This window comes from Danio rerio, chromosome 8 (assembly GCF_049306965.1).
Source record: "Danio rerio strain Tuebingen ecotype United States chromosome 8, GRCz12tu, whole genome shotgun sequence".
Taxonomy (NCBI): Eukaryota; Metazoa; Chordata; class Actinopteri; order Cypriniformes; family Danionidae; genus Danio; species Danio rerio.
The window spans coordinates 56,265,019-56,282,772 of record NC_133183.1 but is presented as its reverse complement, the minus strand read 5'-3'; the positions used below and the strand labels follow the sequence as shown (position 1 = coordinate 56,282,772).

General features: G+C 37.1%; 2 protein-coding genes across 41 annotated transcripts in view; one reads left to right on the top strand and one right to left on the bottom strand.

Annotated features, from left to right (window-relative positions):
• Positions 1–2,666: 2,666 nt before the first annotated feature.
• Positions 2,667–5,956, bottom strand: pimr186 (Pim proto-oncogene, serine/threonine kinase, related 186). The gene is made up of 6 exons (NM_001386648.1): positions 5,011–5,956; positions 4,188–4,282; positions 4,024–4,074; positions 3,561–3,936; positions 3,284–3,457; positions 2,667–3,179 (listed from the first exon to the last, which is right to left on the bottom strand). The coding sequence occupies exons 1-6, from the start codon at positions 5,897–5,899 to the stop codon at positions 3,052–3,054; spliced, it is 1,713 nt and encodes a 570-aa protein (NP_001373577.1). The 5' UTR covers positions 5,900–5,956; the 3' UTR covers positions 2,667–3,051.
• sult1st2 (sulfotransferase family 1, cytosolic sulfotransferase 2) overlaps positions 3,080–17,754 on the top strand; it is a 41,543-nt gene continuing 26,868 nt past the window's right edge. For 7 of the 40 annotated variants that reach the window (XR_012383863.1, XR_012383893.1, XR_012383878.1 and 4 more), the window contains exons 1-2: positions 3,082–3,226; positions 9,440–9,527. The gene's annotated coding sequence lies outside the window, so the exon portion shown is untranslated. Of the gene's footprint in view, positions 3,227–6,054; positions 6,677–9,439; positions 9,528–13,630; positions 14,937–17,754 lie in introns of those variants that run through there. The other 33 variants (XR_012383883.1, XR_012383875.1, XR_012383874.1 and 30 more) reach the window with 15 other exon arrangements.

Genomic DNA, 17,754 nt, shown 5'->3' with positions numbered 1-17,754 from the left:
TAAAGGTACAGGAGCTGTCACTGGGGCAGTACCTTTTCAAAACATACATATTAGTACCTCCGAAAGTACCTCCGAAGTACCATTATGGACCCTTCAGATACAAATATGTACCGTTTGAAAAGGTACTGCCCCAGTGACAGCTCCTGTACCTTTATTTCTGAGAGTGTACCTTTTTATGAGAACAGTTGATTTGAATTGTACCATAAAGGGTACAGAACAGTATCATAAGAGGTCTTTTCTGTACCATATAAGGTACAACTTTTACAAAGGTACAAAACTGGCCCTCAAGGAACATTATTTGTACCACCGTGTACCTTTTTTTTTTCCTGAAAGTGCAGTACAGAAACCGCATTAGTGAAAATAACCAATGATCTACTTTTAGCTGATGACAAGGGTGCATCTCGCTATTAGTTCTACTCGATCTTTGACACCATTGACCACAGTATCCTCATAAATCACTTAAAGTCTACTGGTGACCAGGGACAGGCTCTACAATGGTTTAAGTCAGTGTTTCTCAACTGGTGGGTCGCGACCCAAAAGTGGGTCGCGGGAACATTTTCAGTGGGTCGCGGAGTGTGTGATCAAAAAAACAACAATAATGCTTATATCGGACTTTTATTTTGAAATGCGTGTGTGACAACCGTACGGGACTTTTAATTTGCCAGTAGCCTGGGTCTTAAGCACTTTCGGCGAACTTTATGCAATGCAAAAAATGGCACGTCTAAGGTCTGTTTTCTTAAAAAATCAGCGATCTCAACTAGCTAAGTGATATCCGATTTAAAGTGGGTCTCAGATTGTACAAAAAACACTGCATAAAATTATAAAAGTAAAAGAAGTTACATTTAAAATTGTACATAGGATATATCCAGGTAATTGATTATTCTTGTGATTTTTGTTGCATGGAAAAGGAATCTATTGTCCACATGTTTTGTGATTGTATATACACAAGGATTTTCTGGGTGGATGTGGAAAATATTCTAAGGAAACCTAATATTGTATTCAAGTAAAAAAAAAAGTTGATATTTGCATTTATTATGTTAATACATGTAAAAAAAAAAAAAACTAAAAAAAACTTTCTAGTAAAAATTTTATTTTGGGGGGGGTATGGGGGGGATTTTATATACATAAAAAACTTCGACTGGATCGAAGCCAAATTTTGTCTTTGTTCATTTCCTTCAAGAGACTAAGGACTACTGCACAAGTTTGGAGAACATTGGTAATAAAAGCAAAGAAGACTTGTAATATTCTTAAGGAATATAAGATTTTCAATTAGTGCATGTTTTTATATATATATACACACACACTCTGGCATGTATTTCTGTGTATAGTACTGTATAATTCTGTATTTGTTAATAAAAAACTCAAATTAGTAGTGTACTAGTCTTACTAAAGCTTGAGAGGATGATCTGTTACTGCCATCTCGTGGTTAAAATAGAAATTACGGCAAAAACTTAAAAAAGGGGCAAACACTGAAAAAAGTTTGTCCAAAAATAATTGCACAAGGGTATTGGGGTCAGAAAATCTTAAAAATTACAACAGCCTGCTTCACAAAACAAAGTCAAAATCTCTTCATTCATTTATTCATTTTCTTTTCGACTTAGTCCGAAAAGAAATGTATTAATCTGGGTTTGCCAGAGTGAAATGAACCGCCAACTTATCCAGCATGTTTTACGCAGGGCATGCCCTTCCAGCTGCAACCCATCACTGGGAAACACCCGTACACTCTTATTCACACACATACACTATGGCGAATTTAACATTCAATCCAACTATAGCGCATGTCTTTGGACTGGGGGAAACCGGAGCACTTAGAGGAAACCCACGCAAACACGGCGAGAACATACAAACTCCACACATAAACCTCTTTAACATTATTATATGTACATGCTGAATCACTGATATCTGTTGGTTTGCAGTCCTAACGTTAAATTTCAAACATTTTATTTTATTTTTAAGATCTGAGGTGAACTATCTGCTGCTGCTTACAGTTGTACAGTAATAAATGTCACATTATTAGCATTTAACACTGAATAAAGCACATGAGATGTACCTGAGGCGATGGCTCAGAAATAGAAGCATAAAAGTTTCTAAAATAGTAATTTCAGGTGTCGGTTAGGACAAAAACAGTTTTTAGATGTCAGGTGTCTCACCTTGAATGCAAAAAACAGCCTTGTCACCATCTAACCCTATCTGCAGTCAATATACAGCTGACTGGGTGAGATCTCTGTGAGGAGTTCTGTTTAGGCATGTGGAAAGGGTCTGTTGGTGAAGTTTGCTCCGCGCCAATGTCGCCTCTGTCTTGCTTGGTTTGGGACTTGTGAAGCTCCTCATCGTTGGATTTGGTCTTCTGTGTTTTGGCTTTAAGCAGTGACATTCACATTACACTGAACTGAACCGCTTCAGTCCAATTGTCACAGTTGAAGTTCAGTTTAATCTGCTAGAACTATGTAAAGCTGTTCAACACAATCTACATTGTAAAAAGTGCTGTAAAAGTCAGTTGAATCAGTTGTGAAGTATACAGGCATCACTGTGCCATTTTGTAAAACCTGAAACAATATAACGCCATTGTTTGGCAACCTCAACTGCTAGGTGAAGACAGGACAGTTCAACACTTTAACTATAGGAGTGCATTAAGTTAATATTGAACGAAATGAAAACACTTTATATGTGAAAAGTATTCATTTTTATTCATTACATACAGAACAAGCATTTATTTACAATCTCCAAAAATAAACAAAAAATCTTCTTCTCTTCATCCAGATACAAACGCCGGCCCCCTTCAGCTCCTCCTCTTTATCAAACCACAAACACCGGCCCCAAACAGCTCCTCCTTCCCACACAACCACAAACACCAGCCCCATTCAGCTTTTTCTCTTCGTAAAGCCACAAACTGCCCCATGTTCGTGGCTTGACGGAGTTTCTGGCTGAATATAAAAGAGGAGCTTAGTGTTAGCGGCTGGATGAAGAGGAGGAGTTCGGTGTTAGTGGATCGATGAAGAGGAGAAGTTTGGTGTTGACGGCTGGATGAAGAGGCTGGATGTTCTGATCTTCTTAATCTTTTCGTCTGTTGTTTGGCTTCAGGATGAAGACCTGGAACCACCTCTGGTGAAGGATCTCGTCAAGTGAAAGCCGCTTGTCTGGCTTACTCTGCAGACACGAGCAGATCAGATCTACGGCTTCTGTGAAGAAAGAAGGGGGAGATGTCAGGTTATTAGAAAACTTTACGGTTGGTGTAAATGATCACATGTTTTAAGATCCTGTTTCATCATCCACATGCGCTCACCTTTGGATAGGTCTTCAGGCTGCCAGGTTCTTTTGACAATCTTGTGGAGGTCCACATGAGGGTAGCGTCCACACAGCATCCTGAACAACAGTTTGCCTAAAGAGTACACGATTGCAGGCTTGGCGTGGAACCTTCCCTTCTGATAGAACTCCGGGGGAATACAAGCCCTTGAGCCTGGAAGAAAGAGAAAGATTTAGTCCCAATGCAGTTAGATTTTCGCTAAATATCCATATTAACAAAATAACTTCACATAAATTGTGGCCATTATCATACATACCCCAAAATGTTTTATAGCCAGTATCCTTCATGCGGCTTCCGGTGCCAAAGTCCATCAGTTTGACCTGCAAGGTGTGGGGGTTGATGAGCAGGCTCTCCAGCTTGATGTTATTGTAGACTCCCCTTTCGCAGCATGCGTTGGCAGCAGTGATCACCTGGTGCATCACCACTCGTGCTTTCGCTTCGCTGATTTTGTTCCCGCAAGAGGATACAAACTGGTCCAGGCTCACAGCTGCTTTGGGATGCTCCAGCACCAGTATGTATTGGTCTGGTGCCTCATACCAGTCCAGCAGCTGTATTACTTGAGGAACCTTCGGACCTCTGCTCATCATAGTCATCAAACCGACCTCTTGTGGAACAGTCTTGTCAGATGGTTCCTGCAGGAGAGATAATAGACGTATTAGTGAGATGTCATTGAACTGAAGTGGAGACTATTTTTAACAATGTTGCGTGTGTGAACTTACAATCGTGATCCTTTCCATTGATTTTGTCTTCTTCACGCATTTGATATCCACCTGTTGACCAAGAGAAAGCAAAAGTTAATACACACGATCCAGTCATGCGGCATTCTTCAAATTTACATTTCAAGGGAAAAGCACAAAATCTTTCTGTTATGTCTGAAACAAACCATTCGGCAATCCGACAGACGGATTCCTTCATAGATGACTCCTGTTGATCCTTGACCAATCAAGTGAAGGATTTTATAGTCCTGGGAGATTCTACCTGTAAATAAAACAAAGAAACAAACAATGAAGTACATTTATAAGCATAAACCAACAAAAATCTGAGCGAAGATTGCTTTAGAATAGCTCTATTTTAACAAACTATTATTATTGAAGGTGCCTTATAATGGACTGGTTCAATCAGATCAATTGTTGTCTCATATCTATATTATAGGTATATCATGGCTTAGGTATGTTTAAAAAATCTGCTCATTTATTATTCTGACACATAACTATATAGGAACTTTCTGCTGTATGGATATTGCATGCTAAATTTGATATATCATGCAGCCCCAATCTGAGCCATGTTATGGTAGACAGACACTCAAACGTTTGAGCTTGGCATGCACGGGTCAGGTTCAGTGGTTTAAATAATCTCAAACACTTCACATCAGTACTTGCTGACATATAAACCTGGTCAGATTCAAAAAATCTTGATTAGCTAAAAATTATTACGATTCGAAATGTTTTAGTGCAATTCTTAAAAAACACTTCAGAAATATTTTCTTTAAGGAACATTTTTTTCTCATGAATACAGTTAAGTTATAGTATAGAGCTATTCGTAATAACATATTCTGTAATATATTTTATAATATGTTCACTCAGAACTTAAGTAACTATCATTATCATATGCAGTGGAGTAAAAAGCTCAATATTTAGTTTGGAATTGTTATATAACTTGTAGTGAAGTACAATGTACTTCAGGATAAAAACACCTGATAAACTGACCTGTATTTCCTTCCCAGTTGAATGTGGTTTCCTGTTCTGTTTTCCAAAAATCCGATGAGGAAGATGTGCTGTCCTCGGACACGCTGGAGTCCTCGCTGGAAGCGTTTTCCTCATCGTTGTGGTGTTCAGCGGTCAGCGAAGACGCACAAGGCTGCCTACTGTGCACTGAAGCGCGGTCAGATTCGCTGATGCCCGCGGTACCCAGCGAAGACGCACAAGAGTGCCAACTTAACACTGATGCGCGGTCAGATTCACTAACCGGGGTGCCAAGCGAAGACGCGCACGAGTGCCAGCTGTGCATTGAATCGCGGTCGGATTCGCTGTTTCCCGCTGTGGTAAGAGAAGATACAGAAAAGTCCCAGTATTCAGTGTCGTCGTGCCGTTCAGTTTCTGTTGACGGGGTCTTCACAGGGGTCTGGATAGACACGCGCCTGTTGACCCGCTCGTCATGAACTGTCCTCGGCGACACACACGCAGCTTCGCCGTCAGGGGATCTCTGAGGCTGTGGGCTGCTCAGCTGGATCTGTGGGGCTCTGGTTCTAGTTCTCTTGAATTTCCGAGAAAACCATTTCCAGAGCCTCTTAAGTTTCTTCTCTCTTGTCTGTGGTGCTGGGCTTGGTGAAACACCAGCTCCAGTGTGAATGTGGGAGATGAACGTAGCGTTGCTCGGTCCGGCTTCGTCATCAGAACATCTCCGGTGCTCGAGGTCGCCCTCGGATGTGCACTGGTTCTGCTGGGCTTTCCCGGATTTCCGAGAGGCCCAGTTACAGAACTGTTTTACTCTCTTTCTAACTCGTCCCATTGCTTTAGGTTTCTTTCCAAACTCGAGAGAATTGTTATCAACGGCGAACTGAATATTTGTAATATCACAATCAACTGAAAACGCCATAAATCAGACGTAAAACGCAGATCTATAGTGATTCGGTGCAGCTCGCTCGAGTTGTTGCAAGAGAATGAGCCGGTCTGCCGTCTACATCATTATAAGAATACGATGGAATGTTTGACGTCATGGCTCATTTGCATACAGCAGCGCAAGGCAGCGCCATTCAAAAGAAAATAGATGTTTTCTACCGAAAATGTAAATCTTAGCTGTGTTTAAAAACATTTCTTCTTTTCTTAAAAGTTTCTTATTACATTTTACAATATCTCGTTCGTCAAATTTCGAGCTGGAATCACTCACAAACATTAATTATTTATTGATAATCGCAATTATGTGGGGAGGGGGTGTGGTGTTTAATGCTTGATTTCCCTGAAGGTTGTCAATACGAGATGTGTGTTTGGTTGGGCGAGAGTCTTTCCTTTATATAATGTTAAAATCGTTTGATCTGATCTGTATTAAACTAAAGAACTACTACTTATAAAAATATGTTCACGTAAATTTGACCCGCCCCCCTCTTTTCTCCCTCGCCCGTAATGGTTCAGTCCTAGATGCATGATGGCGCCCAGCGGTGATAAACACTGTTAGTGCTCTAAAGACACATTTTTCTTGTGAAATTGGTGTTTGTGACTACATATAGCCGAAAAGTAAAGTCAGATTAGACTCATAGTGTGTATTTTAAATTAATAATCATTTTAATATGATTGTAATGCGTTAATGAGCACGTCTTTGACCAAACTTTTTCGTATGAAGGGGCCAAAAACCAAATACTGAGAGCCGTGGCCGAAGGTAAATAAACCAAACTATAGTTGCCATGGGTAGTTTCCTCATTTATTTCATAATATTACAAAATAAATCTAAAGCATTACTTTAAATTGCATTACTTAATGCAGGATAACATTTTAAATGATAACTTGTTGCAATAAAAACATAATCACATTTATTTTGACTTGAAAAGTCTCTGTATTTTCAGCTAACAGTATGTACATTTAAACAAAATCTGACTTAATTTATACCATCTAATTAAAACATTTAATTTCACTTAGCTTTTAATATTAAAATAAGCAAAGGTTACATTAAATTTGAATTGACAATCTCGAAACCATCTCATTCATTCTCCCTCTCCTCTCAGATTAGATGGTGGGCCAAATCAAAGCTTACCATGGGCCAACTTTGGCCCTAGTTTGAGCATCTCTGAACAATAGTTATTGTGAAAAGCGGCATACAAATAAACTTGAATAGAACTGAGTGTACATGCCTGTGCTGGCACATGGAAGTTGCATTTCAGGTATAGCCTACTTCAGTGGTTCTCCAACTGTGGTACGTGGGCTTCCTTCTAGTGGTACGTGGAAGAATTAAATATGTCATATGTACATGCTACATATATTTCAAAATTTATTAAAAATGATTTATATATGAATATGACATGTAATAATAATTATTATATTACAAATAGCCTATGTTCCTGAGGTCCAGGCAACATTTCCAGATGTTGATGAATTGGCTATACTATATGCTAACACTTTACATTTAAGTTCAGCACTTTTCTTTGCACTTTAAGAACAGTAACCTACCATTTTTAACTTTTAAAAGCACATTTTAATTAAAATGTTGACATTTTTAGTTGCTTGTTTGTTTGTTTTTTACATATAAGCACAGTACAGTGTTAATGTTCATACTATTTATGTTTAAACTGGCTGACATCAATAAATATTCTTAATAACAGGAATTAATCTGCCACGTTTTTAACTGTGCAGAGCTGTAGCTGCTTTACTGTGCTGTACTGCGCTACTGTATTTCAATACTGCTCATTACGGTGGTACTTGGAGAGACAATTTGTTTCTGAGGTGATACTTGATAAAAAAGTTTGAGAACCACTGGCCTACTTCATTAGCAGCCAAAACTGTAAAGCAAAAAGAAAACACTATTGCTATTTTAAAACACTTTTACTAATGTTGTTATTGCTCTATATGGACTTAATTATTATGTATGATCCTTCCTTGTAAATATAAAAACAAATGTAAAATGTATTTTTGTAATACGTAATTATTGCAATCTTGAAATCTCGAAAAAAACACAAACCCATTTGTGTATTGTTACAGTTTGAAAGCACAAGTGTGCTATAAAAAACAACCATGTACAGTCTCATAAACCCTTTGCATGTGAAAAACTACATTGTTGCACAGGTTCACATCTGCATTGTACCACCAAAACAGAAAAGCCACTGCCAATTCAAAAACTTTAGAGCTAGAATTTCAGTTATTTCCTTTCATTAAATCGAGTATTTTAATATCTCAGTCATGACAAAACTGATGATTTTGCTCACGAACAAGATTATGAAGCCATCTACAGAGTTCTTTCTCTGTTTTCACTAGATATAGTCTAGCTACACACAATAATACAATATGCAACAGAGAGATTGACTGAGAATGTGATCTGCCTTCATTTCTGTACTAGTTGGAAGTGTATTTTAGGAAATTCCATCATTTGCTCAAAGCCTTTAGAACTGATTATTATACATTATGATATTATATATATAGTATATTTTGTATATATAGCACAAAAGAGTAATTACAAAATTGCATAAGCACAAAATAATTCTCTGTGTTGCACAGCAACACCCCAAAAATAATTGTATGGGTCTAAATTAAGGTTTGTTTAATGCCAAAAATCATTAGAATATGTAAAGATTGGGTTCAAGGAGGACATTTTCTACTGTAAATATACCAAAACTTATTTGTTTGATTAGTAATGTGTGTTCTAATCTAGTTTGGACAACTTTAAAGGCGGTTTTCCCAATATTTAGTTTTGTTTTTGTTTGTTTTTTACACTTTCCGATTCCAGATTGTCATATATCTTGGCTAAATATTATCCTATGCTAACAACCGTACATTCGTGGAAAACTTTTATTTATTTTTTTTGTCTCATCTTTCAAAATTTGACCCTCATCACTGTTTTTTGGGGGGATTTCCCTGCTTACTGGAGATGTATTACTGTCCTGATACTGATTGTCTTTGCATGACATTCATGTATGACTGTATTAAGAGCTGACAGTAGTTTGCAGCATACTGTGGTGTATGGTTTTACATGACAGTATTAATCACATGCAGCATTAATATTACACACACAGCTGTTTAAAGTTCAGATGGCACTGATGTTGAATGCTGGTGGTCAGTTCAGGTCTTTGTCCAGTAGAGGTCAGTCTGTCGTGTTCATCAGAGCCAATTATTAATGTAGATGGAAATTTGTAAATTCGACAGTTCATATTCACAAAATGAGGGGAAACACAAATATGATTTAACTTCTAAATGTGAAAACTGTTCCAGCATTTTAGTATCTGTTTTGATTAATCTACATGTTGTTTTAGCAAAAAACAAATAATAATATCATAGCAATTGTGTTATATTATATTGAGTGTCTTAAATAAGTAATTTCAAATAAAAGATCTTTTCATATACTCCACAAGAGCAAATAATATCATTTATTAAAATAACACCCTCTTAAATATTCACCTGGATGATCCATGAGTGTTTTTTTTTTCTGTTTTTCCAGAAAATTCTCCTTTTGTTTTCAGTATTGACCGTATGATTTGAGAATTCATCTTGTCACACCAAGGACAACAACGCAACTATTACAGAAGGTAAGAACATGAACTGATTCACTCACTGACTTTATACCTTCTTAAAATATTGTGAAAAACTGATGTTGTTGAAAATAAGAGAAGTAATACAGGTTCCATATGTATGATCCATGTCAATTTATTAGAGGACATGTTCTATGTTACACCCCGTAATAATATTCTTGTTAAGTTGCTAAATTTTAGTAAATGCTCTACAGTTCACTTTAAAACTGTATATATATGTATATGCATATGTATATATATATATAGTTGCATGTGTGGAAGTAAACACTAAACTTCAAGCAATCATTCATCCAAGAGGAAGATCATCTTGACCATGTCATATGGCAGTAACTCAATGCATTTAGGCACACGGTCAAGACGATCTTCTGCTGTTCAAACCAAGCATTAGAAAAGGGAAGAAAGGTGATTTAAAGAGCACCTAGGTTACCCCTTTTTTCAGATTTAACATGAGTCTTTTGTGTCTCCAGAATGTGTCTGTAAAGTTTCAGCTCAAAACACCCATCAGATTATTTATTAGACGTTTTATAAGATTCTATTTTAAAGCGGTTGTGTTGTACTGCACCTTTAAGGCTAGTCCTCCCCGCCCACCGTTTCTGCGTGCCTTAATCTCCTCCCTCGGCTGCGTCAGACAACAGACAGACATAAAGAAGGAAGATCTCACGTAGCGTTTGTGAGAAATACTATAGTAAGAACTTTTTCCAATGAGTATTTGATTTATTATTTTATTTATTTATTTATTTATAATTTTTTAAACAGGAAAGGATTAAAAGATAATCGGGCCTGACTCAGCATGAATGCTGTTTTTCAGCAGGTTCCTGCTTTGCAGAACATAAAAATAGACAGACATCTCATCCATCAACACAGTACAAACAATCACCAAACATATAAGATAAAGAAAAAAGCAGGCTACTATCTCAGTGGCTACAGCGATAGTTGACCATCAGATGATGAGCATGGGATTTCTTAAAAAGTCTCAGTGTTGGTATTGTTCTGAGATGTTGTGGGATCTCATTCCAGACTCTTTTGAAAACATAAAAGAAAGATCTCTGTCCATAACAGTTTTTAAAAGCCGATACTGGCAAACATCCATTTGTTACAGATCTGGTGGAACGATCAGTCCTTGTGTTGAGTTTAGGTACCAATGCACAAAGGGCTGCTGAGGTAGAGCTATTTAAAATTTGATAGTACAGTTTGATACCAGAGTTCATAATGTAGTTTTGAAATGTTAACGCTTTAGAAAGTGATAGAGCAAAACAGTGATGTGTCCATCCAGAGAGTCTGTTGTGTATCTTATAGGCCCTATAGTATAGTCTAGCTATTGGCTCCAGAATATCGTTTGTTGTGAGAGACCAAATAGGCAGACAGTAAGACAAGGTAGACAAGATTATGGCATGCAGATAAGTTTCTGAAACAGAAAAAGACAAATTTGTCCTAATTTTGCCATAAACAAATAGCTTTTGTTTCAGCTTTTTATAAACATTTTGAACATGGTTACAATAAGTGAGGTGAGAGTCCAGACTGATTCCCAAATATTAATATGTGGATACAATGGAAAGTTTTTGATTTGAGAAAGTGAGGGGATGGGATATGGATATTTTTTTCCTAGGTGAATAAAAGTACATACACTCTGTTTTCTTAACATTAATAGTCAAATGATTGTCTTGCAGCCTCTCATGTAAATGCTGAAGATCTGTATTTAATTTATTGTTAATTGTGTCTGTACTCAATCCAGACACAAAAAGTACAGTGTCATCTGCATACAATAAAGAATCTGAATGTTTAATTACCTGAGGGAGGTCATTGATATACATCAGCAAAAGTAAAGGTCCCAAAATACTTCCCTGAGGAACCCTCATAGAACAACCTAATGCCTGGGAAATTGTTGTACCAATTTTAACAACCTGAGATCTATTGGATAAATATGATGAAAACATATCTATTGCAAAAGAAGAGAGATTAAATGAGATCAATTTGTTTAAAAGAATATTATGATTAACTGTATCAAAGGCCTTTCTAAAGTCTATGTATACAGCTCCAGTGACATGTCCTTTATTTAGTGCCATACGTATATGTTCAGTAAATAAAAGCAATGCTGACATGGTTGAGCGCAATGGTCTAAAGCCATGCTGGCTATCACTAAGCAACTTATTGTCTTCAAGATAAACAATTAACTGATTATACAGTGCCTTTTCAAGTAACTTAGAAAATGTAGGGAGAATTGAGATTGGCCGGTAATTAGAGACACTAGTTGGGTCCTCAGATTTGAATATTGGAATAATCTGAGCAGTTTTCCAGGTGTCAGGGAATTTATGGAGCCTAATACACAAATTAACTAAATGATGGAAAAGTGGTATAAGAGTACTAGCATGAGTTTTCATAAAATGCATGTTTAAGTTGTTTACATCACAGGCATGAGAAATTCTAAAAGAGTTCAAAATATCAGATAACTCACTTTGCGAAATCTCAGAAAAAGAAAACTGTTGACATGTATTTGGTGGTACTTGAAGCACTGGAGAAGCTAAAAATTTAGAAGACAGCTCTTGTACAGATGAAATAAAATACTCATTGAATGAGTTAGCAATTTTTTCATGATCAGTGAGAAGAGTACCATTTATAGATATTTGTAAGTTATTGTTATTTTTTAAACTATTTTCACCAGTTATAGATTTAATAGTTTGCCATAGTACTCTTGGGTTGGTAGCAGCTTGATTAACTTGATTTTGAAAATAGAGTTGTTTAGCTTTACGCAATTCAGAGTAACATTTATTTCTGTATTGACTAAAAATAAGCCTATTTTCATGTGTTTTAGAAAATCTGTATGGCTTCAGAGAGGATGCTTTTTTCTTTAAAATTTGTAAAATTTCAGAATTTACCCAAGGTACTTTGTTGTGTCTGACATACATTTTGCAAGTAGTTGTATACTTTTGCCGTATTTCCTCCACTTTGCTATAAAAATTTGCCAGGATGTAGTCAGGATTTGACAATAACATCTCATTACTCTAATCAGTATCTCCAAATTCAGCATTAAACTGAGGTAATTTGGAGTTTGGTATTTTTGATGTATAATTGTTTTTATGGGTTCTTGGGTGTTTAAAAGTTTTCCTTATGACATATATGAGTGAATGGTCGGAAACAGAGGTGTGAATTACTCCAGATATACCATACTTAGTTGGCTGGTTTGTAATTATAAGATCCAAAATAGAATTACGGGTTTTACCAAATCTAGTTGGAGCCTTAATTAATTGATGTAAGCCCAATTTTATAGCTAAGGCTTTCAAAGATTTGGATGAGTTGTCAATCCAGTTCATATTAATGTCACCTAGAATTACAAGCTCCTTATTTTTAACACATTTTATCATGTCAGCAAGCTGCATTAAGTATGTAGCCGCACTGACATTTGGGGGCTTGTAAGTGACAATAATAGTAACTGAAAGCTGGTTTGATAGATTGACAACTAATTGTAACGATTCTGAGTCAGTTGAGATTTTTGAAATTGAATGAGAATATTTTTTGTTTACATAAACTGCAACTCCACCACCCATTTTCTCAGTCCGATCTCTACGGTACAATGAATAGTTTTCTATGGAAAGAAATGAGTCTGGTATATCAGAGGTTAGCCATGATTCAGATATAGCAATAACATGAGCTTTAGTTTGAGCAATTATGATTTTGAATTCATCCAGTTTGGGAACAAGACTCCTCATATTTAAATGACAAATTTTGAAACCTCTAAATTTACCAAGCTGACTCAGTGTGGCAGGATTTGTCTTTGATTTTTTATGAACTTTGACATGTTTATAATTTGAACCTGAAATGACAGGAGCAGGAAGAGCCTCAGAAAAATGTAATGAAGACTGTTGAATGCCTAAAGGTTGTGACAAGTCCGCATTTATCACATTTGTGTCTGGACCCAGGCTCAGCATATTATTTAAAACATAGGAATAAAAACCCAGATAATATAAAAAGGTAGACATAAAAACAGTTTTGTCAGGACCAGGATTCAGTTCAATATTTCCAATTAATAAAAGCACAATCAATAAAAGCCGTGAAAATTGGCGTCGACTAGTCGTGTCTTTTGAGCAAGATGCTTTAATATGAATGTCATTAACCCACCGGTGAAAGACGACAGCATGAGCTGAAATGACTACCCGATCGTGCGGAATGTAAACTGGACGGGACGACACGCTCCGGAAATCCTTAAGCCATATATGGAAAAATAGACATCCCGGTTGTCGGGAAAAGCAGGCTCGCTCTCCGAGACCGGGTACAGCAGCCCTGCGCAGATTCGGGGGTAACGATATATTACTCGATGCATCTGAAACTATCGCCGCCTTCACCGAGTCTCCCGACAGGGGCACAGTTATAGTAATGCAGGGTATACTCGACTCAGTCCAGCACAACTGACGAGACGGCCGCACTTCACGCACTGGAATGATAATCTGCCAGGATACTGTTCCAACGCCCCTGCCATACCTCCGGTCCAGGTAACCCGGCTCAGCTGCTCTCTCGAGGCAAGACACATTACTTGGGACTTGAACACCATTGTGCAATATAGGGATTCCACGCAGGTAGGCGACAGCGGCAACAAAACAAAAAAGCCAGCTCAGGTATAGGTGTTTTTCGCCATGCATAGGTAGCACTATGGTCTTTGGAGTTATTTTTGTTGTCCAAACATAATAATTGTCCCATATTATACGGCGCAGTTGCACGTGAAACAGTAGCAACACTATGGTTGCAGTCAAACTGGTAAAAAACAGACCTGCAGACGTCTGAAATCCCAGATATTTGATATTTATCTCCCGCAGCGTTTCACAGGTACAAATGACTGTCGCCATCTTGCCGTTCCTAGCAGTTTAATACAAGTGTTCCTAGGTAGTACCTAGAACATCAAAGACAAGTAAAGGAGGTCGAGCCTTTTCATTTATGGCTCCTAAACTCTGGAATAGCCTTCCTGATGATGTCCAAGGCTCAGACACACTCTCGCAGTTCAAAACTAGACTAAAGACCTATCTGTTTAGTAAAGTATACACTCAGTGCATCACTTAGCGTGTTTCCACATATACATTATGAACAGCAGCTACGCTAATTATTCTCTTCATTCTCCATTTTCACCTGGGAATACTCATCCCGAGGGCCTCAGACTATGCAGAGTCACTGATTCGATCCAAGACCAGCAACGAGATGATCCCAAGGCTTCCATATCCTGGACCAGGCCGTATCCTGAGCAGCTGCTGTGGTGGTCATGGAGGAGTGGAGAGCATGATTCCTGTGACGCTCCATACACAGACAAGTCTTCACCGAGGCCAGCTTCCAGCCTCCGCCGCTGAGACTGCAGCCCTGCACAAGACGTTTGGCCAGCGGAGAAATTAAAATGGTCGTGCCCAACTGAGTCCGGTTTCTCTCAAGGTTTTTTTTTGTTCACTTTCTCCAATTGGTGAAGTTTTTTCCCCTCTCCGCTGTCGCCTCTAGCTTGCATGGTTTGGGATCTGTAGAGCTGTGCATCGATGAATTTGCTCTTCAGTGTTTAGACCCTTCATAATGATTTTAAACCACACTGAACTGAGCTGAACTGAACTTAAACACTAAAAACTGAACTACACTGTTCCAATTTACTATGATCTTTTTTGTGAAGCTGCTTTGACATAATCTACATTGTAAAAGCGCTCTACAAATAAAGCTGAATTGAACTGAATTGAACTCTTTACATATATTGAACCTCTCAAGAAGAAATACATTTTTAAAAAAATATCTTATAAAAAAAGACTTTTTTGAAGAAAATAAAGTTAATTTGTCCAGACTTTCCGTTTCTTTAGACCATGAGCAAGCGTACAGTGTGTCAATTAACGTTAGTAGATGAGCTAATCAATAAATCAGTGGCATTTAAACTTCCTTGCCTCTTCGATACTGATGTCGAAGAACGTCAGGCTGCTTCAGGCTTTTATCGCTTCAGACAGCAGAAATGTTCACTTTGAACGTGTCTTAATTTCCCCAGCATGAGATTCAAAACTGCTCGACCATGACGTCACAACAGCAAGCAGAAGGACTTTCTACGGATACAACCGAGGGACAATTATCATTTTGAAACCATAAAAAGGTTATTAATTCAAAAATTGCTATGTGGATTATAACATGATCTCCAAACGATTTATTATACAGTCAACAGCCTCATAATCATTCAAATAATGTTGGTAATGCACGTTAATAACACGTGACAGTGTCTCTTCATCCATTGCCCAAACCTCTTGTACTTGAAACGTGTACAGAAGGTTCGTAGTCATTCACTCATTCATTCTCCTTCGGCTTAGTCCCTTTATTCAACAGGGGTTGCCACAGCGGGATGAACCGCCAACTTATCCAGCATATGTTTTGCAAAGCGAATGCCCTTAAAGCTGCAACTAAGTACTGGGAAACACCCATACACACTGACATTCACACACACTATGGACAATTTAGTTTATTCAGTTCTCCTATAGCGCATGTCTTTGGACTGTGGGGGACATTTTAACAGCACAAACATATACATGCCAGGGGGTAAGTATAAATCAAATACAAATACACAGAATGTACATATGTAATAATTAAATAAATACATTGTAGAATTCACAAAGTTTAAAAGTGCATAGGGCTTTCTTATTTAGAGAGTCTCTGACACTGTTAATATATAAGCATAATTCAGCCATCAACATTCAGCCATTCGGTTACCTATTAGTAAATTTACATTTATGAATGTGAAATTTTGTTAGCAAAATTTGTAAATTAATTAAATAAAAACTATTTTCCTCGACTAGGGTGACACCACAAATTAGTAGTAATTTATTATCTTACAGTGATTTTTCAGATAAATTTGGTTTTCCGGTTACTCCAAAAGAGTATGCTATTGTATTGATGCCATATCTCAACAGCTTCTTCATTTTATAAGAGCGTATGGAAATAAATCTGTAGAAGGAAATGTGTTAAAGATAAACTTTTTTTTTAGGAGATCTTGATATTATTAAACAAAGTTATACTAATAAATATATTAGAAATATTATAACAGGTGATACACTTATATATAATAATTTAAAATGCACCAATGTATTTATAAATATAAATTGGAAAAAAGCTTGGCGTTTTTATGCAATATATTGTGTATTGTGTAGCATATCCAGCTAAAGAGGTTTTAGAGAGATTTAATTTGGATATAGATTATTCCTGTGATTTTTGTTGCATGTAAAAGAAATCTATTGTCCACATGTTTTGTGATTGTATATACACAATGATTTTCTGGGTGGATGTGGAAAGTATTCTAAGAAGGAAAACTAATATTGTATTCAAGTTAAAAAAAAATGTTGATATTTGCATTTCTTATGTTAATACACATAAAAAAAAAAAACTTAGTACTTTTTTTTTTTTTGGGTGGGGGGGGGGGGTTCATATACATTAAAAAATGGACTGGATCAAAGCCAAATTTTGTTCATTTCCTTCAAGAGACTAAGGACTACTGCAAAAGTTTGGGGAACATTGGTAATAAAAAAGCAAAGAAGACTTGTTATATTCTTAAGGAATATAAGATTTTCAATTACTGCATGTTTTATATACACACACACACACACACTCTGCCAAGTATTTCTGTGTATAGTACTGTATAATTCTGTATTCGTTAATAAAAAACTCAAATTAGTAGTGTACTAGTCTTACTAAAGCTTGAGAGGATGATCTGTTACTGCCATCTCGTGGTTAAAATGGAAATTACGGCAAAAACTTAAAAAAGGGGCAAACACTGAAAAAAGTTTGTCCAAAAATAATTGCTCAAGGGTCTTGGGGTCAGAAAATCTTAAAAATTACAATATCCTGCGTCACAATGTTTGAACGGGTTGTAATAAAAAAAAAAAACAATTGCAATTTTCATCCAAAACAAAGTCAAACTCTCTTCATTCATTAATTCATTTTCTTTTCGACTTAGTCCGAAAAGAAATGTATTAATCTGGGTTCGCCAGAGTGAAATGAACCGCCAACTTATCCAGCATGTTTTACGCAGGGGATGCCCTTTCAGCTGCAACCCATCACCGGGAAACACCCGTACACTCTTATTCACACACATATACTATGGCGAATTTAACATTCAATCCAACTATAGCGCATGTCTTTGGACTAGGGGAAACCGGAGCACTTGGAGGAAACCCACGCGAACACGGGGAGAACATACAAACTCCACACATAAACCTCTTTAACATTATTATATGTA

Bases quoted from the DNA above. Each gene is read 5' to 3' on its own strand.
- pimr186 (NM_001386648.1), bottom strand. From the start codon at position 5,899: ATGGCGTTTTCAGTTGATTGTGATATTACAAATATTCAGTTCGCCGTT. The intron at 4,075-4,187 runs GTTTGTTTCAGA...CTTGGTCAACAG, and splicing joins GTCTGTCGGATTGCCGAATG to GTGGATATCAAATGCGTGAA. The intron at 3,458-3,560 runs GTATGTATGATA...TCTTTCTTCCAG, and splicing joins TGGCTATAAAACATTTTGGG to GCTCAAGGGCTTGTATTCCC.